At 53.6% G+C, this 19294-nt stretch overlaps 3 protein-coding genes across 4 annotated transcripts in view; 2 read left to right on the top strand and 1 right to left on the bottom strand.

Annotated features, from left to right (window-relative positions):
* Nucleotides 1–17652, top strand: part of LOC102995610 (nucleoredoxin) — a 33882-nt gene extending 16230 nt beyond the window's left edge. The window contains exons 5-9 of the mRNA XM_028483824.2: nucleotides 241–420; nucleotides 2216–2340; nucleotides 5328–9869; nucleotides 16228–16352; nucleotides 17563–17652. Of these exons, the coding sequence (XP_028339625.1) occupies nucleotides 241–420; nucleotides 2216–2340; nucleotides 5328–5510 (488 nt within the window). The 3' untranslated portion in view covers nucleotides 5511–9869; nucleotides 16228–16352; nucleotides 17563–17652. The remainder of the gene's footprint in view (nucleotides 1–240; nucleotides 421–2215; nucleotides 2341–5327; nucleotides 9870–16227; nucleotides 16353–17562) is intronic.
* MRM3 (mitochondrial rRNA methyltransferase 3) lies at nucleotides 9901–18350 on the bottom strand. Of its 2 annotated transcripts, XM_007123597.4 has the most exons (4): nucleotides 18037–18350; nucleotides 17538–17782; nucleotides 15961–16128; nucleotides 9901–13790 (listed from the first exon to the last, which is right to left on the bottom strand). In XM_007123597.4, the coding sequence occupies exons 1-4, from the start codon at nucleotides 18348–18350 to the stop codon at nucleotides 13240–13242; spliced, it is 1278 nt and encodes a 425-aa protein (XP_007123659.1). In that variant the 3' UTR covers nucleotides 9901–13239. The 2 variants fall into 2 exon arrangements, with proteins under 2 accessions (XP_007123659.1, XP_023983762.1); XM_024127994.3 differs by lacking the exon at nucleotides 18037–18350 and having other exon boundaries at nucleotides 17596–17683.
* Nucleotides 18351–18375: 25 nt separating this feature from the next.
* The window catches only part of GLOD4 (glyoxalase domain containing 4), a 23523-nt gene continuing 22604 nt past the window's right edge, over nucleotides 18376–19294 (top strand). Inside the window, exon 1 of the mRNA XM_007123557.4 lies at nucleotides 18376–18554. Coding sequence (XP_007123619.1) covers nucleotides 18465–18554 — 90 coding nt within the window. The 5' untranslated portion in view covers nucleotides 18376–18464. The remainder of the gene's footprint in view (nucleotides 18555–19294) is intronic.

Below are 19294 nucleotides of genomic sequence, written 5' to 3'. Positions count from 1 at the left end.
GGGGGGGGGGGGGGGGGGGGGGGGGGGGGGGGGGGGGGGGGGGGGGGGGGGGGGGGGGGGGGGGGGGGGAGTGACTTGCTTAGGCTCCCGTGGAGAAGTTACCTGCCAGCCCCGGGGGGCTCCCTGGCTCTTCAGAGGCTGAGCCCAGCTTCCATCCCAGGGCTCTGCGGCTGAATTGTGCCCTAGGGGGCCGTCCCATGGACTGTGGGTCCGGGGCCAATCTCGCGCCCTCTCTTGCAGGTATCCCCACCCTCATTGTGCTGGACCCACAGGGGGAGGTGATCACGCGGCAGGGGCGGGTGGAGGTGCTGAACGACGAGGACTGCAGGGGCTTCCCGTGGCACCCCAAGCCCGTGCTGGAGCTCTCCGACTCCAACGCTGTGCAGCTCAACGAGGGCCCCTGCCTCGTCCTTTTTGTAGGTATGAAGCTCAGCGGGAGCCCCAGGGTGGGACGGGATGGGCAGAGCTCACTGGGTGGGGGTCGGGGAAGTCTGTCCCCGCACCTTCTTTCTGTCGCCAGCAACGCAGAGCCTGGGCCTTTGTCTCCGCGGCTGCCGTGCTTCTGACCCCAGTGATTTATTCGAGGTTCTCCCCTGTGGGTGGTGGTGTTCTGGGAGCTGCTGCTGTGCCTTCCTTCCTAGCTGCTCCCGGCTGCCAGCTGGGAAGAAGAGGTCAGCCCGGGAGGAAGCCCTCGGCCCCGTGATGAGCAGAACCATTGTTGGGGGCCGGGCTGCGGCACAGCAGCTGTCGGGGGCTGGGCCCCTTAGGCCAAGGCTCAGCTGCTGCCGCCGCTCACCTGTGCTCTGAGGAGCTGCCCCAGGGTGGCTGGAGCAGGGCCCGGCCTCGGGCGGCATCTCGGGGCTGAGAGCCCCTCAGTCTCCCCGCCTCTCCCACTCTGACTTTCAGTGGGTGACAGCAGGAGGACACAGAACACCCACTCCAGGCTCCCTGCAGGCCCATGGGGTGACCCTGGTTCCTTCTGCAAACGGAGCAACTGCTGGCCAAGGGCCACCTTGCCCTCTGCCTTGGGGCTCGTTGCTTGGTTCCAACTTAAAGTAAATATGGGTACCGGAATCGTGGCTGAGCGGCTGCCATATGCACCACAGTGAGGGGGCTGGAGAATGCAGGCAGCATCCGACCCCCATTCTCTGGAAGTCTGGTTTGGGGGCCCCCAGGCGGGGAGCCAACATGCGGACTTGAGGGAATCCTGAAGCAAAATGACTTGCAGGCTGGCCCTGTGCTTGGAGGACAGAGGACCTGGGAGGGGATGGCCTTGGGGGACCATTCACCTTGGGGCTTTCCTAGGCAGGCTCACACGCCCACATCCTGGGGCCTGGGAAGCAGTTCTGAACTGAGGGACCGTAGGGAACCTCACTGGCCATTTGCAGATGTGGAAGTAGGGTCCCAGGGAGGCACAGCGAGTTCCCAGCATCACGGAGCTAGTTAACTGTGGATCTAGAGTGTGTGGTGCCGAGCCTGCGCACTGGGCCTCCCGGGCGGTGTGGCACTTCTGGGTGAAGGTCCTGCGCGGGCACCTGTTTCCACCCACCCCCGGTCTGTGCTTGCTCTCGGTTTCAGGCTTCAGCAGGAGTGAGCTGCTCCCATGCTGCTGTTTCACTGGAGGCAAGAGATGCCCAGAGGGGGCTCTGGGAGCCCGGTTGGGGGTTCTCCCCTGCAGTCAGCCTGTCCCTTCCCAGCCAAGTCCTTGCTGCCAGCTGTGAAGTTGCCAGTGCCCTGGTGCCTCCCAACCGCCACCAAAGCTGCTGATCAGACCACAGTCCTGACCCACCACCACCAGTTCTGCCATTTCCATTAGGAAGTCAGAGATCCGTGGTCACGGCATCTCCTTCTGTGATTGTGAGAAAAACTGCCGGGACCTCAGGTCCTGGCTTAGGGGAGGCTTAGCTTCCAAGGTGGGTTTGTGAAGAGCTCAATGAAAAGGATTGCGTTTGCCTGGGCATTAGCGCTACTTGGTGAAGCGAGTTCTTCCTGGGGGCATGGTTCAGGACAGCCTGTGTGTGAGAGCAGCAAGCAAGCTGGCCTATGCCTGGGGACACACGCTCCTGCACCCAGGAGGCGAGGCTGGTGTCCCAGGGGAGGCTTCTCTTCCCTTCAGGGGCTGCTCAGATGGGCAAGTCAGGCCCTGGACCCAGGCACCACTCCATCTTGATTGACAAGCCAGTGCGTCTTTGTGTCTTTCTCTCCCCTGTCACAGATTCTGAGGATGACGGGGAGTCCGAGGCGGCCAAGCAGCTGATCCAGCCCATAGCTGAGAAGATCATCGCCAAGTACAAAGCCAAAGAGGAGGAGGCTCCGCTTCTGTTCTTTGTGGCGGGGGAGGTGAGTGCTGCTGTAGCCTGGCCCCCGGGGCTGGCTCAGCTGGCCGGCTTTTAGAACACCAGTGATACAGCCCTTGGGGATGTCTGAAGGGGGTCTGGGGTGACCGTGCTTCCAGAAGACTCCACAAACAAATGTAGCATAAAAAGATGTCAAGGGAAACCAATTCTGGCCCCTGCCGCCTCCTTCTTGCCATCTCTCACACACAGCAGCCTCAGGGCCGCAGGAGGCCCTCCCATGACAGAGCCTCCCCCCCCCACCGCCCCCTTGCACCCAGGCTACGCGCACCCCGGCTGCTGGGGAGCCACAGAGATCGCGATCAACACTTACTCCCTCTGGGCTGGGTCCAAACCAAGCTCTTGATGCTTTACAGAGTGTCTTCTTGGTTAGTCCCCTCCCCCGGCCCGCAAGGGGGCCTTTTCCCATCAAGGGATGCCGGTGGGGATCCGACCACCACTCCGACCTGCAATTACCCCTCCAGCCCAGGGAGAGTGCTGACGTTCCTGGCATCCCTGCCTCTCCCACCCCAGGCCTGTCCCTGGAGGGCCTTCAGCTGGGCTGGACCGAGCAGAAGACGCTCCACCGGGGGAGGGGGAGGGGGAGGGGCGAAGGGCGGGCCCTTAAGCTGGGCCGCCTCCCCGGAGGTCTGGGAGCCTGGGTCCCGCACACGTGGAATCTGCAAGATGGCCGCAGCCGCGTCCCCCCGGTCCCCACGCCGGGGCCACCCTCCGCACAGGCGCCGCTGCCTCCCCCAACCCGGGCACCGGCCTAAGCCAGTTACTGACGGATACACGTTTTGAAGCCCCCCTGCCCTCCTGGCTCCCATCTGTACCACTCCAGTTGGTCCGGGCCCCTGCTCATGTCAGACTGTGTTTGGATCCCAGGGCATGCCGCTGCGGCGCGACACCCGGAACCACCCATTCATCACCTCAGTAGCCGCCCCTGCTCTGCGGGCCCCTGGAAGGCAGCTGAAGTCACCCTGCCCAGCCGTGGGGTGGAGGGAACAAAGCAGGTTCACAGGGCCCTGCCTTGGGGGTCGCCAGCCCGCCCCACACAAAGCACAAATGGAAGCCGCTCTGAATGTATGAAACTCTAACCCCTTTCGAACGGCTCGGAGAGAAAAGATGGGCGCAGAGGAGAAAGGGCGGAGCCAGCGCGGGGGCAGGGCTGGAGGGCTCCGGTGGCCGCGTTACAAACGTGGCTGCAAAGGAGCAATGGCAGGTTTCCTATCGGCCAGGCCCCGAGCGAGATGCCTCACCTGGACCACCCACGTGCTCCTCACCTCGTGGGCAGGGAACGTCATCCTTACCGCCCCACAGATGAGGAGGGTGAGGCTGAGAGAGGTTGAGACGGCTGCGAGTCCGGCCCGGGCGGGCTGTGCGTGCTGGCTGGCTCTCATGCTCGCGGAGCCCCACGTGAGCCATTATCGAATCCGTTTCACAGGTTTTAGGAGACCTGGGCTCCGAGAAGTTTCTTGCCAAAGGCCTGCATTAAGTGGGTGGCAGAGAGAGGAGTGAACGTGAGATGAGGAGTGACTCCAGAAGCAGTGCTCTCCCTCCCTCTGTCCGTGCGGGTCTGGCAGACGGGCCACCCAGCCCGGACCAGGAGGTTGGGCAGAGGCCCAGGGGCATCCGCTGCTCCAGCTCTCCCACCCACTGCCAGGCCTTCCCCTGCTCTGCGCCTCTCTTGGTCCAGTTCTCTGACCTCAGAAGCAAGGCAGCCAGGAAGGAGCGAGCACAGGGCACTGGAACGTCAGGCACCAACTGGGGGCCTCTGAGCCCTGGACTTAGGTCCTTTACATCCCCCCAGGGCTGAGCGGGCCGCGGCTTTGTCTTGATCCTGTCCTCTCCCGCAGGCAGAAGTTGCCCCTTCTGAAGCCTTAACAGACGTTAAAATTCATCTCCCTGGGTTTGCTCCAGGGAAAGTGGAGGGGAGGCAGCGGGCTCTGGCGTGGCCTCCTAACGGGAATTGGATGTATGGTATTTGTCCAGGTGTCTCCCCTCTGTTTATCGTGAAGATTGTTTATTAACCCAGATGGAGGCCCTGAGTTGGGTGAACGCTGCCAGAGATGCTGAATCACCCGGCATTGCTGGGAAGTGCGTGCTCCTTATAGGGTGGGGGAAAGAAAGACAATAACTAATCATCTTTCCTAAAGAACTGCCCTTTCAGAAAGAAATGTTTTTTGTCTCGGAAACCGTTGAGCCTCCTGCTCACCAGCATTTAAGGCCAGGAATACCCCGAGCCCGTTTTCGGCAGGGCGACTCAGGTCTTTTCATTCAGTGGAGAATTTTGCACATTTTATGGTAAGACAACCTGGGGATGGGTATAGAGAGTCCATTTCCTTTATGAGCAGCGTGAAAGGTAATCTCAGATGGTTGCTCCCTTACAAATCTTTCTCCTTGTCTTTGGATTTCTCTTTGCCTTTATAGTTAATAAAGCTACATCTGATACTAGGGAAATTCCTCAGGGCAGTCACTGGGAACGTATGATTAATACAGCGACCCGTGTAAACTTCAGCGGCACTTCAGGGCCCCGGCTTCTGAACTGGCGGTGTAACTCCTGCCCCCGCTGCAGCTGTGGGGCTGGGGGCAGTGGGCTGTTTTCTTAAAACCATTCTGAAGTTGAAGTCCAGATTGGCCTGGGCCCACAGTGGGGCTGCAGATAATTGAGAGTTGGTTGCAAAAGTAAGTAATCAAAGGACATCCCATTTTCACAAGTTAAAGCTGCTTTCGTGCTCATAAGAAAAGATGACTTGCCTGGGGTTTGGGGTGATGCAGAGAGAGAATTTTATGAGCCAGGCTCCCCCTCCCCCTGGCAGGGCAGGGTCCCCTGCTCCGCATTCTGAGAGCCCATCTTTCCTGGAGGCCGGCCGCTCTCCAGGGTGATGTGGTGGTTCCATTCCTAGGCCGACTGGGGAGTCCGGGCCCAGGGGACTCTCTACCCTCTTTCTTGAAAACTTACCGGTTTTCTTTCCCTCTGGTGACTTCCAGGATGACATGACCGACTCCCTGCGAGATTACACCAACCTGCCCGAGGCTGCCCCTTTGCTCACCATTCTGGACATGTCAGCCCGGGCCAAGTACGTGATGGACGTGGAGGAGATCACCCCTGCCATTGTGGAGGCCTTTGTGAATGACTTCCTAGCAGAAAAGCTCAAACCAGAGCCCATCTAGTCGGGCTCCAGCTTCCCGGGATGTTATTTAAAACTCATTCTTCTCCTCCCCCTCCCCCGCCCTTCCCTCCACCCTTGGACTTTTCCAGGGTGTACCGAATCACACAACCCAAGTGTCCCACCTCTCTGTGGTGCCTTGTTTTCTGCATTAACTCCTCAGCTAGCACCCTAGGGTGCGCATCCTCTCCAGCAGCAGCAGAACCTCTGTGTTTGGAGACTCTGCTTGGGATTCGCGGGGCTGGCATGACCCGGCCCGAACTGGGACTGCAGCGTTCTCTTGGTCCCTAGCTCTTGGTGAGGTATTTGCCAGGGTGTTCTTCTGTCAAGTGGGCACCAAGGGACAGAGCATCGGTGCTCTGGCTCTGCCTTAGGTGCCAGCACATACGTGCAGAGCCCGAGGGTTCAGAGGCACATGCGCGGCGGGTGGAGCAGGGAGAGGGCGGCGGCCGCGGAGGCCTCCGTGCAGAGCTGCTGGCGAGGACGTCCTTTCCTAAGTGACTTGGTCTGTCTTGGTCTGAGGGAAAAACACCAGCTTGTCAGCCGGTTCTCGGGCAGGGGCTCTCCAGCCCTCAAAGGAAGTTTGTGTTCTTTTCTGGTGAGGAAGAGAGTAGCCACGGTAATGATTCACGTAGTAATTGCTTACTTTGATGGAGCGCCTCCCATGTGATAAGAAGGAGCTGCTCATTCCTTCCTCCTAGCTCTTCCTTCCTTGATTTTGACCTTCTCCCAGTTTCTACCTTCTCAGATGAACGGCCCCTACAATCTTGGAATGTTGTTACTAGGTTCTCCCCCTTGGAGAGAACCGTCTTCCCAAGAAGACGCGGTGGTCCTGTGTTCCCGGAGGAGCACCGCTCACCAGCGCAGACCTGACTCAGCCCGGCTCTGGGCCTGGGGCCGCTGGAGCTGTGCTGAGGTGCCCTTGCCCAACCTTGGTTACCCCTGCATTCCCTTTTCTTCTCAAAGCAGAACTTAAAAGAGACAAAAAAAATTACCAGAAGCCTAGCTTTTTCCTAAGAACCTGCAGAAAGGGCTGTGCCCTGAGGTGGGAGTGCAGGCCAAAGATAGGTCAGCTAAGAGTAGGCCCTGGGTCTGCTCTGCCGGGCCCAGCTCAGCTCCTTGTTTGGGCTGAACTGAGCACAGAAAGGAAGCTAACAGCTGTGCTCTTAGGATTTGGGATGGAAGGCTTTGCCTAGGGCCTCACAGGGTTTCAGCCTATCTCAGTCAGAAGTCAGGGCCTTTCAAATAATCTCAGGCCTCACCCCTGGCTCCACTCACAGCCGATCAGGACCATTTGTTTGGAAAACCCAGCCCCCTCCAATCAGCTGCCGACGCCGGCGCTCCTTGCTGAGTGGGGCTGTTGATTTGTAGCTCAGAGGTACAAATTTAGTTGGTAATTAGACTGTTACTGTTACCAGCCTGAAATGCAGTCACCTAGTAAGAAATAAAACAGGCATCTCTGGACGTTACCAACCACTCGGCCATTCCTGTCCTTCATAACAAAAATCTTTTGGCTTGTGTTGTGCTCCGTGGGGTGGGCAGTGGTGGTGGGGGGGACACTCAAGATCCTCTTGACTTTCACCGGATATTTGGCAGCTATGTTTCAGAATTTTTGAGAACCAAGCCCTAACGTGGTCATCTGTCGAATCCTCTGGAAGCCGGGATGCTCGTTTGGATTAGAGCGCCAGAGGCAGATCCCCCCGCTGGAGCTCCGGCTGCCACCTCTCCGGGTCTGACTTGCTATTGCAGGCGGTGGAGTCTCAGATTACAGACATCCTTGTGGACACGTGTTCATTCCCCCCCTTCACGGGAACACGTGCTCAGAAGCCTGAGAAGGCCAGTTGGGGAAACACAAGGAGTCGAGCACGGGTCCTTCTGTGAAGAATGGGGCAGTAGTTGGAGACTCTCAAACCTAGCTCTGTCCTAGGGCTAGGGGCTGCTCCGGGAGCCCTGCCACTGTCTCCCTGGGGGGCGGGGGGTGTGGGGACGAGGTGAGGTCACCCTCACTTGGAGGATGGTCAGGATTTCTGTCTGTGCCCTGTACCACGATGGCCTTGGAGCAAAGGTGGTCTCTCTTAGCAACTACTTAACCTTCTGGGGCAAAAGAAACAAAGCCCAGTTGAGGAGTCCTCCTCGCAAGTCACTGCAGCAGAAAAATTAGGTCATTTTTGCTCCTTCTACGGTCCATACAGGGCCGACTAAACTACTTGCCACTACTGTCAGCTGGACCCTTAACACCAGGATTCCCCTTCTGGAGGGGGGCGTGGAGGTTAAGATCAATGGGAAGGTTTACCAAAAAGCTGCTTTTGGTTTATACGGTGGCGACTTTGGGGGAAAAATGCTGGGGGAGGGTCACCTCACCATTGAAATATCCTGGTCTCTATAGTGCGAGAGATCTTAAAGGTAATTGATGCAGACGAAGTGGGTGGCATCTTAATTCCCACTAAGTAGCTCCAAAATATCTTAAAATTCTTGTCGCTAATCGGAAGCAGGTTAAAACACCAGCTGTGACATACTCAAGGTCTTCCGCCAGTAGCAGGGGAAACCATGCCCTGCAGGTTGAGGCAGGATGAGGCGGCTGTAAAAATGCCACCCCGGGGTTCCAGATCTGTGTTCACCACAATGACTTCCGGATCCGATTCTACCCATTTTCACAACAGAGATGAGATTTTTTTTTTTACCTGTCCCCAACAATAAAGATCTGCTTAAGAAAAAAAGTACGTGTGTGGGGTTGGCATGTACAGTGGGCAGCTGTAAAGGCCAGAGGGCGACTGAGAATCAGCTTCTTTTCCAGGAGTGTGGGGGCTGCCTGCTACCCCCGCCCCATGTGTGTCCTCGCAATCAATGACTCTCACTCATCCAAGCGCAGGGAGCCTGTTCTGCTTTTCTGGCATCAGCCAAGCTTCAAGTGGTAATTTTCAGCCAGACTGTGTTTTTTCCTGTTGCCCAATTAAAGCCACTGAAAAGCTGTTCTCTCCTCCTGCGGCCTTGTTCCAGGGCAGCACACGGAATTCTGCAGTGATAGACATAGTAGAATGTGGTCCAGGAACGGAGCAGCTGGACCCATTGAGGTCATCGGAGGAGAACTACACACGCGTGTGCGTGTACACGTGGAGAGGCCTGCGGGCTTGGAGTGGCAGTCCTGGGAGGGGCCCGAGCGAGTAGCTGGTCCAGCCCCTCTAGTCGCGCAAGCATCCTGTTCACCGTCACCTCCCCCTCGGGCAGGCCCCTGCTTGCCCGCTGGGAGCAGGAGCTGAACACGGCGGGCGCCCGTGAGCGGTGTTGGGTCGTGGGAGGTCCGGCAGTGCCCCTGCAGCTTCTCTCCAGGTGCTGCGGCGTGAACCGAGGACAGCCCGGAGCTCACAGGATCTTCCGTTTGCCCTGAAGAAGCTGTGTTCAGCGAGCACTCAAACCTAAGTCCCTCTTTGCTGACACCAACAGGGACAAGAGCGCCCACTGCTTTCCTCCAAGCAGGCTGCTCAAGGGAAAATGCTCTGGGGACAAACGGCTGTTGTCTATTCGCCTCATTATTGATTGTTCACTATTAGCAAGTGGTGCATGTGTGAAGGGTAGAATATTTTCCAGGAAACAAAAAGCTTGGATGTTGGAAAATCTTACATTGGGTCTACTCTATGGCCGGGATTTCTCCTTCTACGAGGGTAGATCTGACATCAGGACATTGTAGGTATGCCTAAGTGTGAAAGCACGAAGAGAAGTAACTCTGCTGCATTTTTCAGCCTAAGTATGTCTCACCCTCTTGGCCTTCTGGAATACTTCCCAAGTCAGGAAATGTGTGACTAGATTTGGGTAGGACTTGTTCTGAGGGGCTGTAGGGTTTCCATGCAATAATGTGCCACCCCATGAAAGCCTCTGTCCCCAGGCCTGTAGGCCAGTGTGCAGCCCCAGGAAGGCAGCCAGTCTCAGGTCTGACTCCTGGGAGCTCTTGCCTCACACAAGAAAGTCACCCACACGGGCTAGAAGTGGGATATGGGAGGAGGCATGATTAGGACCCAGTCCCCCAAAACAGATCTCCTTTGATATCAGAGGATATGAAGTCCCCAGCCAGTCAAGCCACTCTGCCGGCCTGGGGTCACAGAGGTGCAAGGGCGGCTGGGAGGCCAGACCCTGCTGCAGCCACGTCTCTCCCCAACCTTAGTTCTCTTCCTGCATTTTGAGGAAGGATCGGCTTTGGTGATGGTCTTCTCCAACTACGAGGCCTTAGGTGAAAAAACTTGCTCCTCCCTACAAAACAGATGTGAAGAACAGAGCTGCTACCATGCGTGATGTATGCAGATTTTCAGTACCTGGCCTTTGAGCAGCGGCCTGGCTTCCTGAGGCTATGAGCGCCTGCAGCTGCTGCAAGGTAACGCGGGACCCTGGTTCAGGGACTGTCAGTCACCCACAGCAGCACATCTGGCTTCTAGCTTCTTTCTTTTGCGTGTTCACTGATGCAGAGGACGTGAGATCTTGGAGTTTAAAGGTGTCTACGTGAGTGTGTCTTTTAAAACACGTTTTTCAGGTGGGCCAGTCAGTTCTGCTCCCACAGCGGGTGGAGGCGGCTTGGCCAAGAGGGGCCCACAGCACAGCCGTGGTTTTCGGCACCAGTCGGGGAACCCCGGGCTAGGTGCTGATCCTGGAGTCTTCGTGTGGTGGAACAAGAGAAGTGGAGCAGTTCAGCTTTTGGTGACATCGGGTGTTGCTAATAACCCTGGGCAGGTGGTAGAAGGCCCCACTGGAAACCAGTCCCCCACGGTCTGCTTATCCTCTGGGCCTTAATGACTGAGATTCTAACATGAGCTAGTAGCCACGGCTGGGGGAGGGAAGAGTATCTTTCTGCCTCCCCTGCCCTGAAACTCTAAGCGGGGCGAGGCAGTGGGTTCTCAGTGTGAGTTCCAGGCACCTGGGGACATCGGCATTAGTCCAGAGCTGCTTTCCCAGAGGCTCCATTCAAGGGGAAAAGATGTGCTAGTTTTTTCTGAGGCAGCTATTTCCCATTTCTGTCCATCTCCTCCCTAGTTTTTGGTCCAATGTTCTATACTTCAGATTCTGCCGAGAATGAATGACAACGTGGGTGGGTCTTCAACTTTAGCACCTCTGAGCACAAACAGCTTGCAAAAGGCCCACTGTGGTGGAGGGAGACTTTGACTCCATCCTCTTTCACAAGTTATATCCAGGAAAAATCCCCACCCTTCCCTTCAGGGTTGGGAGTGGTTGAGGCGTGACTGCCCCCTTGTGGCAGAAATCACCATTACAGCCACATGCAACACAAAAGCAAGGGGCAGCTTGGCCAACCTTCTGAAGACTTCTCTTTCAGCCAAGCAATGTGTTTTACTTGTCATATACTGCTCAGTTTTCATTCCTGTCTCCTGGGGAAATGGTGACATAAATATTGGCCTCAAAACTGAGAAGAATTCCAGATGGCTAATTTTCATCACTAGGCAAACAACTTCACCCCATTTGCTTCCCCTGTAATCATTTTAAAGAAAAGAAAATTTGCCCTCCCCTCTGCTAAGTTATACCCACAAATATACAAAAAGAACTCACAAGGCATGGTATACAAGTCATTGACTATAAAGTGAATGGGATGTAAATGTCTTTTTCTTCTTACACCCAGGATGATAGAATGACTTGCTAGGTGAGCTCTTCTGCGGTGCTCTGTTTTTCTGAACAAACACAAGGTATAGGGTTTGTTGTGCTTTCACTGGTTTTTATTTTGCAAAAAAAGTCAGCAGGAACAATAACCCAGGGACAAAAATTGCAGGAGACTGGTTTCATGCTGAAAAGGCATGAGCCTCTTTTTATTTTTTTTTAATCTTTATTGGAGAATAATTGCTTTACAGTGGTGTGTTTGTTAGTTTCTGCGAGCCTCTTTTTAGTGACGTGTTTCTTTAGCACTTTTCCAAGGCGTTGGGAGACTGTCAATAGAGTGGTATCGTTCTCCGGTGTCCACCGCCCCCAATTTCGCCTGCTGGTGTGATGGGCATTATAGCTGTGAAGCTGGCAGAGGGCCCCAGCCTTTGTGGGCTCAACACAGCATAAAGGCTGTGGGCTTTTCTACTTTTTAAAAACTGATGGGGGATGGAGAGTCTCAAGAACATTCTGGGGGCCACTGTCACCCAACATCTGTGCGGGGCCCTGGGCAGCCCCAGACCAGAGTGGGACACCAGAGCAGCTTCTGGCCAGTCAGCCTGAGAGAGCACAGCCAACCAACGAGATTGTTCCTTTAAAAACCCCTCCCCTCAAACATAACAAAGCAATCCCTCTGGGGCACCGCTTGGGGCATGGTCATGCGTGACCTTCTGGTCTTACCAGGGAGCTGGGCGAGCCAAGGTGGGAGGGAGGGGTCCACGGTTCGTCTTGGGCATGCTGCAGCTCACTGGACTCCCTGTGATGAGCAGCTGAAGGGCTCCCAAGGAACCCCAACCATGACAGGGGCCACTGTATAGAAGGGACGTGGTGACACTACACTGCTAGTGTCTTTGTCCTCAACTCCAACCATATTGGCTGTGGTGGTAAAAGCACTGCTTGAACTAGGTCCCATCCTCTAGTTCCCGCCATCCCACCTCACACACGCACAGTGACTTGCACACACAGCGATCACCATCTGCCTTTGCCCTAGTGTCCCTGGCTACATCCCGCTGGCACTTGGTAAGTAAGAATCCAGCTTGCCCTGGTCCCCTGGGGGTTTGAGAGAGAGAAGAACAGCAGGGTCTAGCTGCAGAGTTGTGGGCTCAAGGGCCCCAAGCTCTCATCCTCAGAGCCTCAGCCTCTCCCCTCACAGGAGCCTCTGTTCACACAGCCTCCAGAAACAGTGGCATTTTCCTAACAGTTCTGTTTATGCAGGATGGGGGATTAATGTAAACAAGTAAGTCATTACATTTAACCAAAAGTGTTATACAAAGTAGGACTAACAGCAGGAAGCTAGTAAAAAGGGTACAGCTTTGCTGACAGATGCAGGATTAAGCTGAAGATTTAAGAACTGTTTCCTCCTTTTCTGAACCAAGTTCTCAAAAAGATATCTGCAGAGGTGCTAAGAAGGTGTGAATACCACCTGATGAATTCAGCTTTCACCAGAAATGGGGGAAAAAAATTGTGTCATACATAAACAGTGTTTAAGTCATGGCCTGAATTAACAATCACAGAGATTAACACAGCCAAGCCCAAAGAAGAGCCAGCTACTGAACACCATCACCTGTAGCCCTCAGCTTCCCGGGTCATTAATCTCTTAGCAATGTCCTCATCACTAGGCCAAAGATGAAAAGACAGGCATTGAGACCCACTGACCACACTGAAATAAAACTTTTTAATGTAACCTGCTGGTCTACACTTCACAGGGGTTTAATTTCCATTGACCAATGATCACAGGAGTGAGTGACCAAGGCCGGCCTCTAACCTGCACTCCATGACTGCAGGGCACCCCCAGCTGTGGAGGGAGGGGTCCTCCCTACCCAAGGTGATGCCCTCAGCAACTTTCTGGGCACAAAGATGCTCCGTGGTGGACAATTTTTTAAAAACATACAGCCATGAGGAGCCTTTACTTATGTTGTCTCTCTCTTACCCACACACACACGTACACATACACACATATATAAAAGTCGGCGGGAAGATGGAGATCTCAGGAGGAATTTTGACCTTCGTTATTTCTGAGGCTAAGCAGAAAGTCAGGGAAGTTCTCATTTTTCCAATAACCACAGAGACAACCTACAACTGAGGACTGGCTTCCACGTCCCCTCTCAGTGGTAACTCCCGTCCCTGCTCGAGTGTTGCACCCTCACCCGCAGTTGTCTTTTCCCTTCAAAGAGCAGGATGCTCGCGGCCATGGCCGAGTTCAGGCTGTCCACGCCAGGCACGATGGGGATCAGCAGCCTCCCGCCCCCCGTGCTCTCAGCCAACTGCAGGGACTCCAGGCTCACGCCGCTCGTCTCCCCACCTATCACCACAGCTGCAGGTGCCTCTGTCCAGTCTGAGTCGTAACTCTGGACCTCAAGTTCAGGGAGCCAGCCTTTACTGGCTGCACTTTCTAGATTCTCTTCCTCCTCCTCATACTTGTGAAACTTTAGGGGTCGTCGGTCACATACCCAGCCGTAGTCACTGGCCTTATTAGACATCTGGGCCTGGGCCTGGGCCTGTGTGTAAAGGCCACAGTTGTCAGCCACGTAGACGCGGGTGTCGGTGGGCAGGTAGTTGGGCACTGCTTCCCAGGCCAGGTTGCTGACGATGGGCACTTGGAAATGTGCGCCCATACCTGCCCGCAGCACTTTGGGTTCCCAGGCATCCACACAGCCTAGAAAATAAAAGGATCCAATTAACAATACAAACCTTCCCAGACATGGGGACTTTGAAGTAAATCAGATTAATTCTGGATCAGGAGATAAGGCAAAAAATGTCCTAGCGTGGCCTTCTTGGTGGCTGGGACCTCTGCCTCCCCAGCTACGGCGGTGTCCAGCCAAGGGACTGGAGGATTCGCCATCCCTTCAACATTGACCACACACAGGGAATTCCCTGGTGGTTCAGTGGTTAGGACTCGGTGCTTCGGCCCCTGGTCGGGGAACTAAGATCCCACAAGCCATGTGGTGAGGTCAAAAACAAAAAAACAAAACAAACAAAAGAAACATTTACCATACACGTGCCAGACACTGGACGGGAGATGCGAGAGCCTTAAAGCCCCCAAACTCAAGGAGCTCGTGATGGAGCGGGCAGTGGAGTCGGGACGACATTTCAGCAGGTGACCCCACTATCAGTAATAACCGATGTAAAAGAAGCATGAACAAGGCAATAGCAAACCCTTGTACACAGCAGGGCTACCAGGAAAAACCACCCGAGAACACAACGCTGAGCGGGATCTTGAAGCTTAGGAGGGTTTTGCCAGAGAATGACCGGGTCAGAGGACAAAGTTACAGAAGTGGGAGGAAAAACTAAGTAAGGTCATTGGGCCAGTTACTGAGGGGGGTGGGATGGGGGTGAGGTGGGAGATGAGACCGGAGGCGGGAAAGGACCAATTTAAAGGAGGCTGGGTATGCCAGGCTGAGGAGTTTAGGAGTTTATCCAGAAGACAATATAATGACCCTGAAGGATTTTAAGCAAAGTAGTGACAAAATCTGGTTTATGTTTTAGAAAGACCCACTGGGCTTCCATGTTGCATCTGGATTGGAGAAGGAAGATGCTAGAAATGGGGAAATTAGATTGGAGGCAATTACAGTAATCCAGGGAGAACCAAGGCCACAGCCCTTTCTTCCATACACACTTCCTCTCCCTTCCGTTGTTCCGTTGTTTAGCAGTCGTGCTAAACCCAACCACCTCTATTCATCAGCAGACACTTGGCGTTTCCAACAGGTCGGGAGACACCAGGACCAGGGCACCACATATCCGCTATCCTCCCCAACTTGTTAGCACGAGTCTCCTCATTCTAAGTTATCTTAAAAGTTAGCCCGTCAAACTTCAGGATAGGGTAAGTAGGCAACCAAGTTTAAAAAGGAATAAAGACGTGCAGAAAGCACACCGTTCACATGGATCCCCAACCACAGGGACAAGGCACGGGAGGTGGGCTGTGTGCCAAGAGGTGGCAGGACGGGCGGGCAGAAGAGGCGCCCAGACTGGAGGGGCGCCTCTAGTCTGACCCCTCCACCGGTGGGGAGCAAGGGACGAGATGAGACTCCCCCTCATGCTGGTGTCCTCAACACTGGCCACCACACCAAGTGTTCCTACTCTTTCCCTACCTCTCACACACCATCCACCAGCATCAATGTGGAAACCACACTGCCTGGGTTATACAGGTGCATTCCCAGACCACACCTGCTCTCAGAGGTCTCAACAATGAGTCAGGTGAGTGGGGTACTGATAATGGAACCCCGCACCTCACTCATCCCAGCGGAGAGATGCATCCCAACGAGGTGTGGTGGGGAGGAGGAGCTGGCAGGAGCAATTTAGGCAAGTCTCACCCATGGGACCACTTTGGTTTACACCAAATGGTAGCTTGACTGTTTCTGATGAATGATCCTCTCCCTCCCCGCTCCCCCCAGGTTGTAACAGCCCTTTTAGGCACGTCCCAACTGTTAGGCAAGTCTGTTTGGAACCAAGGCTACTAATTCCCGTTTCTGACGAGAGGAGACAACCAAGTGTTCAAACCAGCATCAGTTTCTTCCCCGATTAATTATAAGTTATTTAATAACGTAGCAGCTATCAAAATAACTTTAAAGATAATCAACATGAATGAGTGCGCCAGGCACAGTGCTAAGTACTTGATATTCATCATCTCACTTAATCCTTAGAACAACCTTACCAGGTAGATTCTGTTATGCCCACTTTACAGATGAGGAAATTGACATTCAGAATACTGCTTACTTACACATAGCTACCAAGGGACAGATCCAAGATTCAAATACACGCATGTCTGCCCACAGAGCCAGCCCACTTACAAACGGCCACCTAATCCACCCAGTAACAGGTGCTCTCACCTTTGGTGAGTAACACTTTGCTGCAGCCTACGGCAGCAGCAGATCGCAGAACTGTCCCCAGGTTCCCAGGGTCACGGAGATTGTCACAAATCAACAATACGGGCAGTGTGTGGCGCAGCTGAGTCTCTGGGTATGTCATCTTAACGTGGTCAGGTTTGGCAAAAATCCCTAAAGAAACAAAAAAGGTGGTTCATTTGTCTGATGTGGGCATGGGGAGTAATTTGACTTTTATTTATCATTCTTTGTGTATTCTTAATTACATACTAGGTGAAAACATTCTGATCGAGAAATTCAGTGCCCTCCTCTCCCTCATAACTGCTTTCAACCTTGGAGTGTGTCCTTTCAGAACTTGTTCCATGCATCTCTCTACATGTATGTCCATCTACCCATATGTAAGTGCTTTTTCTTTTACCTAAAAAAAAAAAAAAAATCACACTCTATGAAATTATTCTGTAACCTAGTTATTCTTTTTTTCTTTTTGGACCTCACTGCATGGCTTGTGGGATCTTAGTTCCCCGACCAGGGATCAAACCCGGGTCCTTACCAAGGACAACTATAGCTAATAAGAGCACAGTTACTTAGACTGAGTGGAGGACTTTAGTAGTCCAAGTCCCCACCCTATGGGAGAGTTCTGGGCACGGTGGCACATGTTCCTAGGATTTGCTGGGTTACAGAAACAAGAGACAGTCTCCACAATTTCCGCTCCCAATTAATAGCTTTACAGTGAGCCCACTACAGGGAATATGCACGCACAACTGGTGTGAGAGGCCCTGGCCTAAACATGAGAATCTTGAAGAAAACGCCCTCCCTGCCCCAACTATCCCTTACTATCCAAGAGAAATCTCTACACTCACACATTCGATTCTCGTACTTGAATGTTAAAAAAGTATAAAGAGTTTAGTCTTTCCATATTTAGAAAAAAGGCTTTCTAAGTGCTAACAGACAGTCTATTAGAATCTCGAGTTGGATTCAATCAAATGAAGACAAGGTTTCCTGTTCAACAGGCTAAACAGGGCGATAAATTGCAGCTTACTGCTCAGACCTGCTTCTAGAATAAGGGGGTCAACAATATATAGGTATTACCACACTGGCAGAGGTTTTGTGGAAATAGAGGGTAAATCTTTTGGTAAACGTTTTAATTTTTTTTTTTTTTGGCCGTGCCTCATGGCTTTCGGGATCTTAATTCCCCGACCAGGCATTGAACCTGGGCCCACAGAAGTGAAAGCACCAAGTCCTAACCATTGGTCAACCAGGGAATTCCCAACATTTTCTTAATGTTTAATTGAACAGTTAAGGTTGAAGAAGTGACCCCAAAAAAATAAGGTCTGAGGAAGACTGATTATTCCCTAGAGACTATAAAAAAAAACCACAATACAAATGACAAAAAAATGGCTTGAGTCTCCACTGAAAATACAAGATGCACAGATTTAAGAACTGTATTTTTCTGGGTGTCTCAAGAAAAGGTTAGGCATAGTAATATTCTGAATTTGGTTTAAATAAAATTTGTTGCCCCGAGACAAATATGAACAAATAATCCCAAGTCTCTACTTCTAGAGACACACTGGATAACCACTGACCCATTATTCCTTGTGGTGTTACTAGGTCGGACCAATCCTTGATATCCTCAAATTTCACCTTAATGAGGCTAACACCTTTCAGCTTCTCAACGGGCAGCTCCTTTATGTATTCCAGACGGCTAAAGAAGAAAACTTTGGGCACAGCACCAGCCTTGAGCGCATCTGCAATCAGCCTACGACCTTCCAACAGGATCTTCCCTTGCTTTTCCCGAAATGGCCTGGACTTAACTACTGTCATCACACTGCTGTGGGTGGAAACAAAAAGATGGGTCATTACCAACATCCTCGTTACGGAGACACATCTAGTTCTAACAGACATGAAGAGCTTCGCAGGGAAAGAAACGAACTGTTAGAAAGACACTTATCCTGCCCTCCGAGCATAATAAAAACCAGTGAGTTGTGCTGGAAGAAGTCCTCCAATAGGAGGAAAGAGGTCAAGGTCTCGTTGTGAGGAGGAAAGAGAAACAAGAAAACTCGACAAGCCTCAGGAAAACATCACCTCAGCCTTTTGTCTCCAGGGAAAGCCTTATCATAGCGAAGCCCCGACTCTTCCCAGGTGCTGGGGGTCTGGGATGGGGGCACCTGACGCGACAGCTTCAGTCGCTGCTCGCGGGGACTGGCCTCTGCCGCCGCCTTCCGAGGCTGCTTCCCGGGACCGGGCTTCCGTTCCACGACCTGACCTGATGGAAACACCACTTTCACGGGGCTGCGCCGCAGCGCCCGGACCCAACGCCGCGCGTCGAGTTCCCAAGTCCGCACCACCGGCAGCAACGGTCGCGTGGCCCAACACGCGCGCTCCCCCAGCACCGCCATCTTCCCCTGCGCCGTGAGCTGCGTCACGAAGGCGCGCCGGCGGCGATCAGTGACGTCACTACCGCGCCGGCGTCTTCTGCGGGCGGTGCGGCGCTGTACGAGTGACGGGTGGTCATGGCGACTCGTCGGGCTCTGCACTTCGTGTTCAAAGTGGGAAACCGCTTCCAGACGGCGTGTTTCTATCGTGATGTCCTGGGAATGAAGGTGGAGACGGGGCGGAGAGGGGTTGGCGCGCGAGGGGGTCGCGGGAGGCTGAGCCCCACATGGCCGAGGGAGGGGAGAAAAGGGTGTCATGTGGATTTCAGCGGGGACCCGGGTGTCCGACCTTAGCCCCTAGATTTCCCATTAGCTCTGTGGTTTTCAACTTCAGGAAGCGTCGCGAGTCGCGATTTGGGTTAGATGGACTTTGAAAGGGGGTCACACTTACTAGTCGCCGATTGTGTGCCCACACACATCCTTTAATTTAAGTTTATTCACGAATGTTTATTCCTGCCCTTGCGAATCTTCTAGTCTAGTGGGAAAGGCAGTAAATAAAAAGTTATATATAATACTCCTCCAGTGAACAATGACTCTCTTCTGGTTTGGAGCCTTTCGGTTTAGATACCAGCATTAGTCAGAGTTCTGCTTCTCTTGTTGCTGGTTTGAATGGTCTCTTGGATATTCAGTCTCTCTGGGTGAGTGCTCCAATTCTTCTCTCCATAGTCCAGATCTAAGTGTGAAGTGAGAACCCATCCTCGTCTCCAACACCTGGAAGTGGCCTCTCTCCAGCTCTGAGCAGCTGTGATTCTGCAGAGATCACCTGAGTGGCAAGCGCTGGTGGAAACTATTGGGGAGCTTCCTGATACGCAGGGACTTTAGATGTTGTCAACTGAAACAAAAATGCACAACCTTGGGCTTCCCTGGTGGCGCAGTGGTTGAGAGTCCGCCTGCCGATGCAGGGGCAC

This window comes from Physeter macrocephalus, unplaced genomic scaffold (genome assembly GCF_002837175.3).
Source record: "Physeter macrocephalus isolate SW-GA unplaced genomic scaffold, ASM283717v5 random_77, whole genome shotgun sequence".
NCBI lineage: Eukaryota > Metazoa > Chordata > Mammalia > Artiodactyla > Physeteridae > Physeter > Physeter macrocephalus.
The sequence above is the reverse complement of the archived record's forward strand: the minus strand, read 5'-3'. Positions and strand labels throughout refer to the sequence as shown.

Bases quoted from the DNA above. Each gene is read 5' to 3' on its own strand.
- MRM3 (XM_007123597.4), bottom strand. From the start codon at position 18,350: ATGGCGGTGCTGGGGGAGCGCGCGTGTTGGGCCACGCGACCGTTGCTG. The intron at 17,783-18,036 runs GTGATGTTTTCC...TTCCACCCACAG, and splicing joins CCTGGAGACAAAAGGCTGAG to CAGTGTGATGACAGTAGTTA. The intron at 16,129-17,537 runs GTCAGTGGTTAT...TTGTTTCTTTAG, and splicing joins AACACCACAAGGAATAATGG to GGATTTTTGCCAAACCTGAC.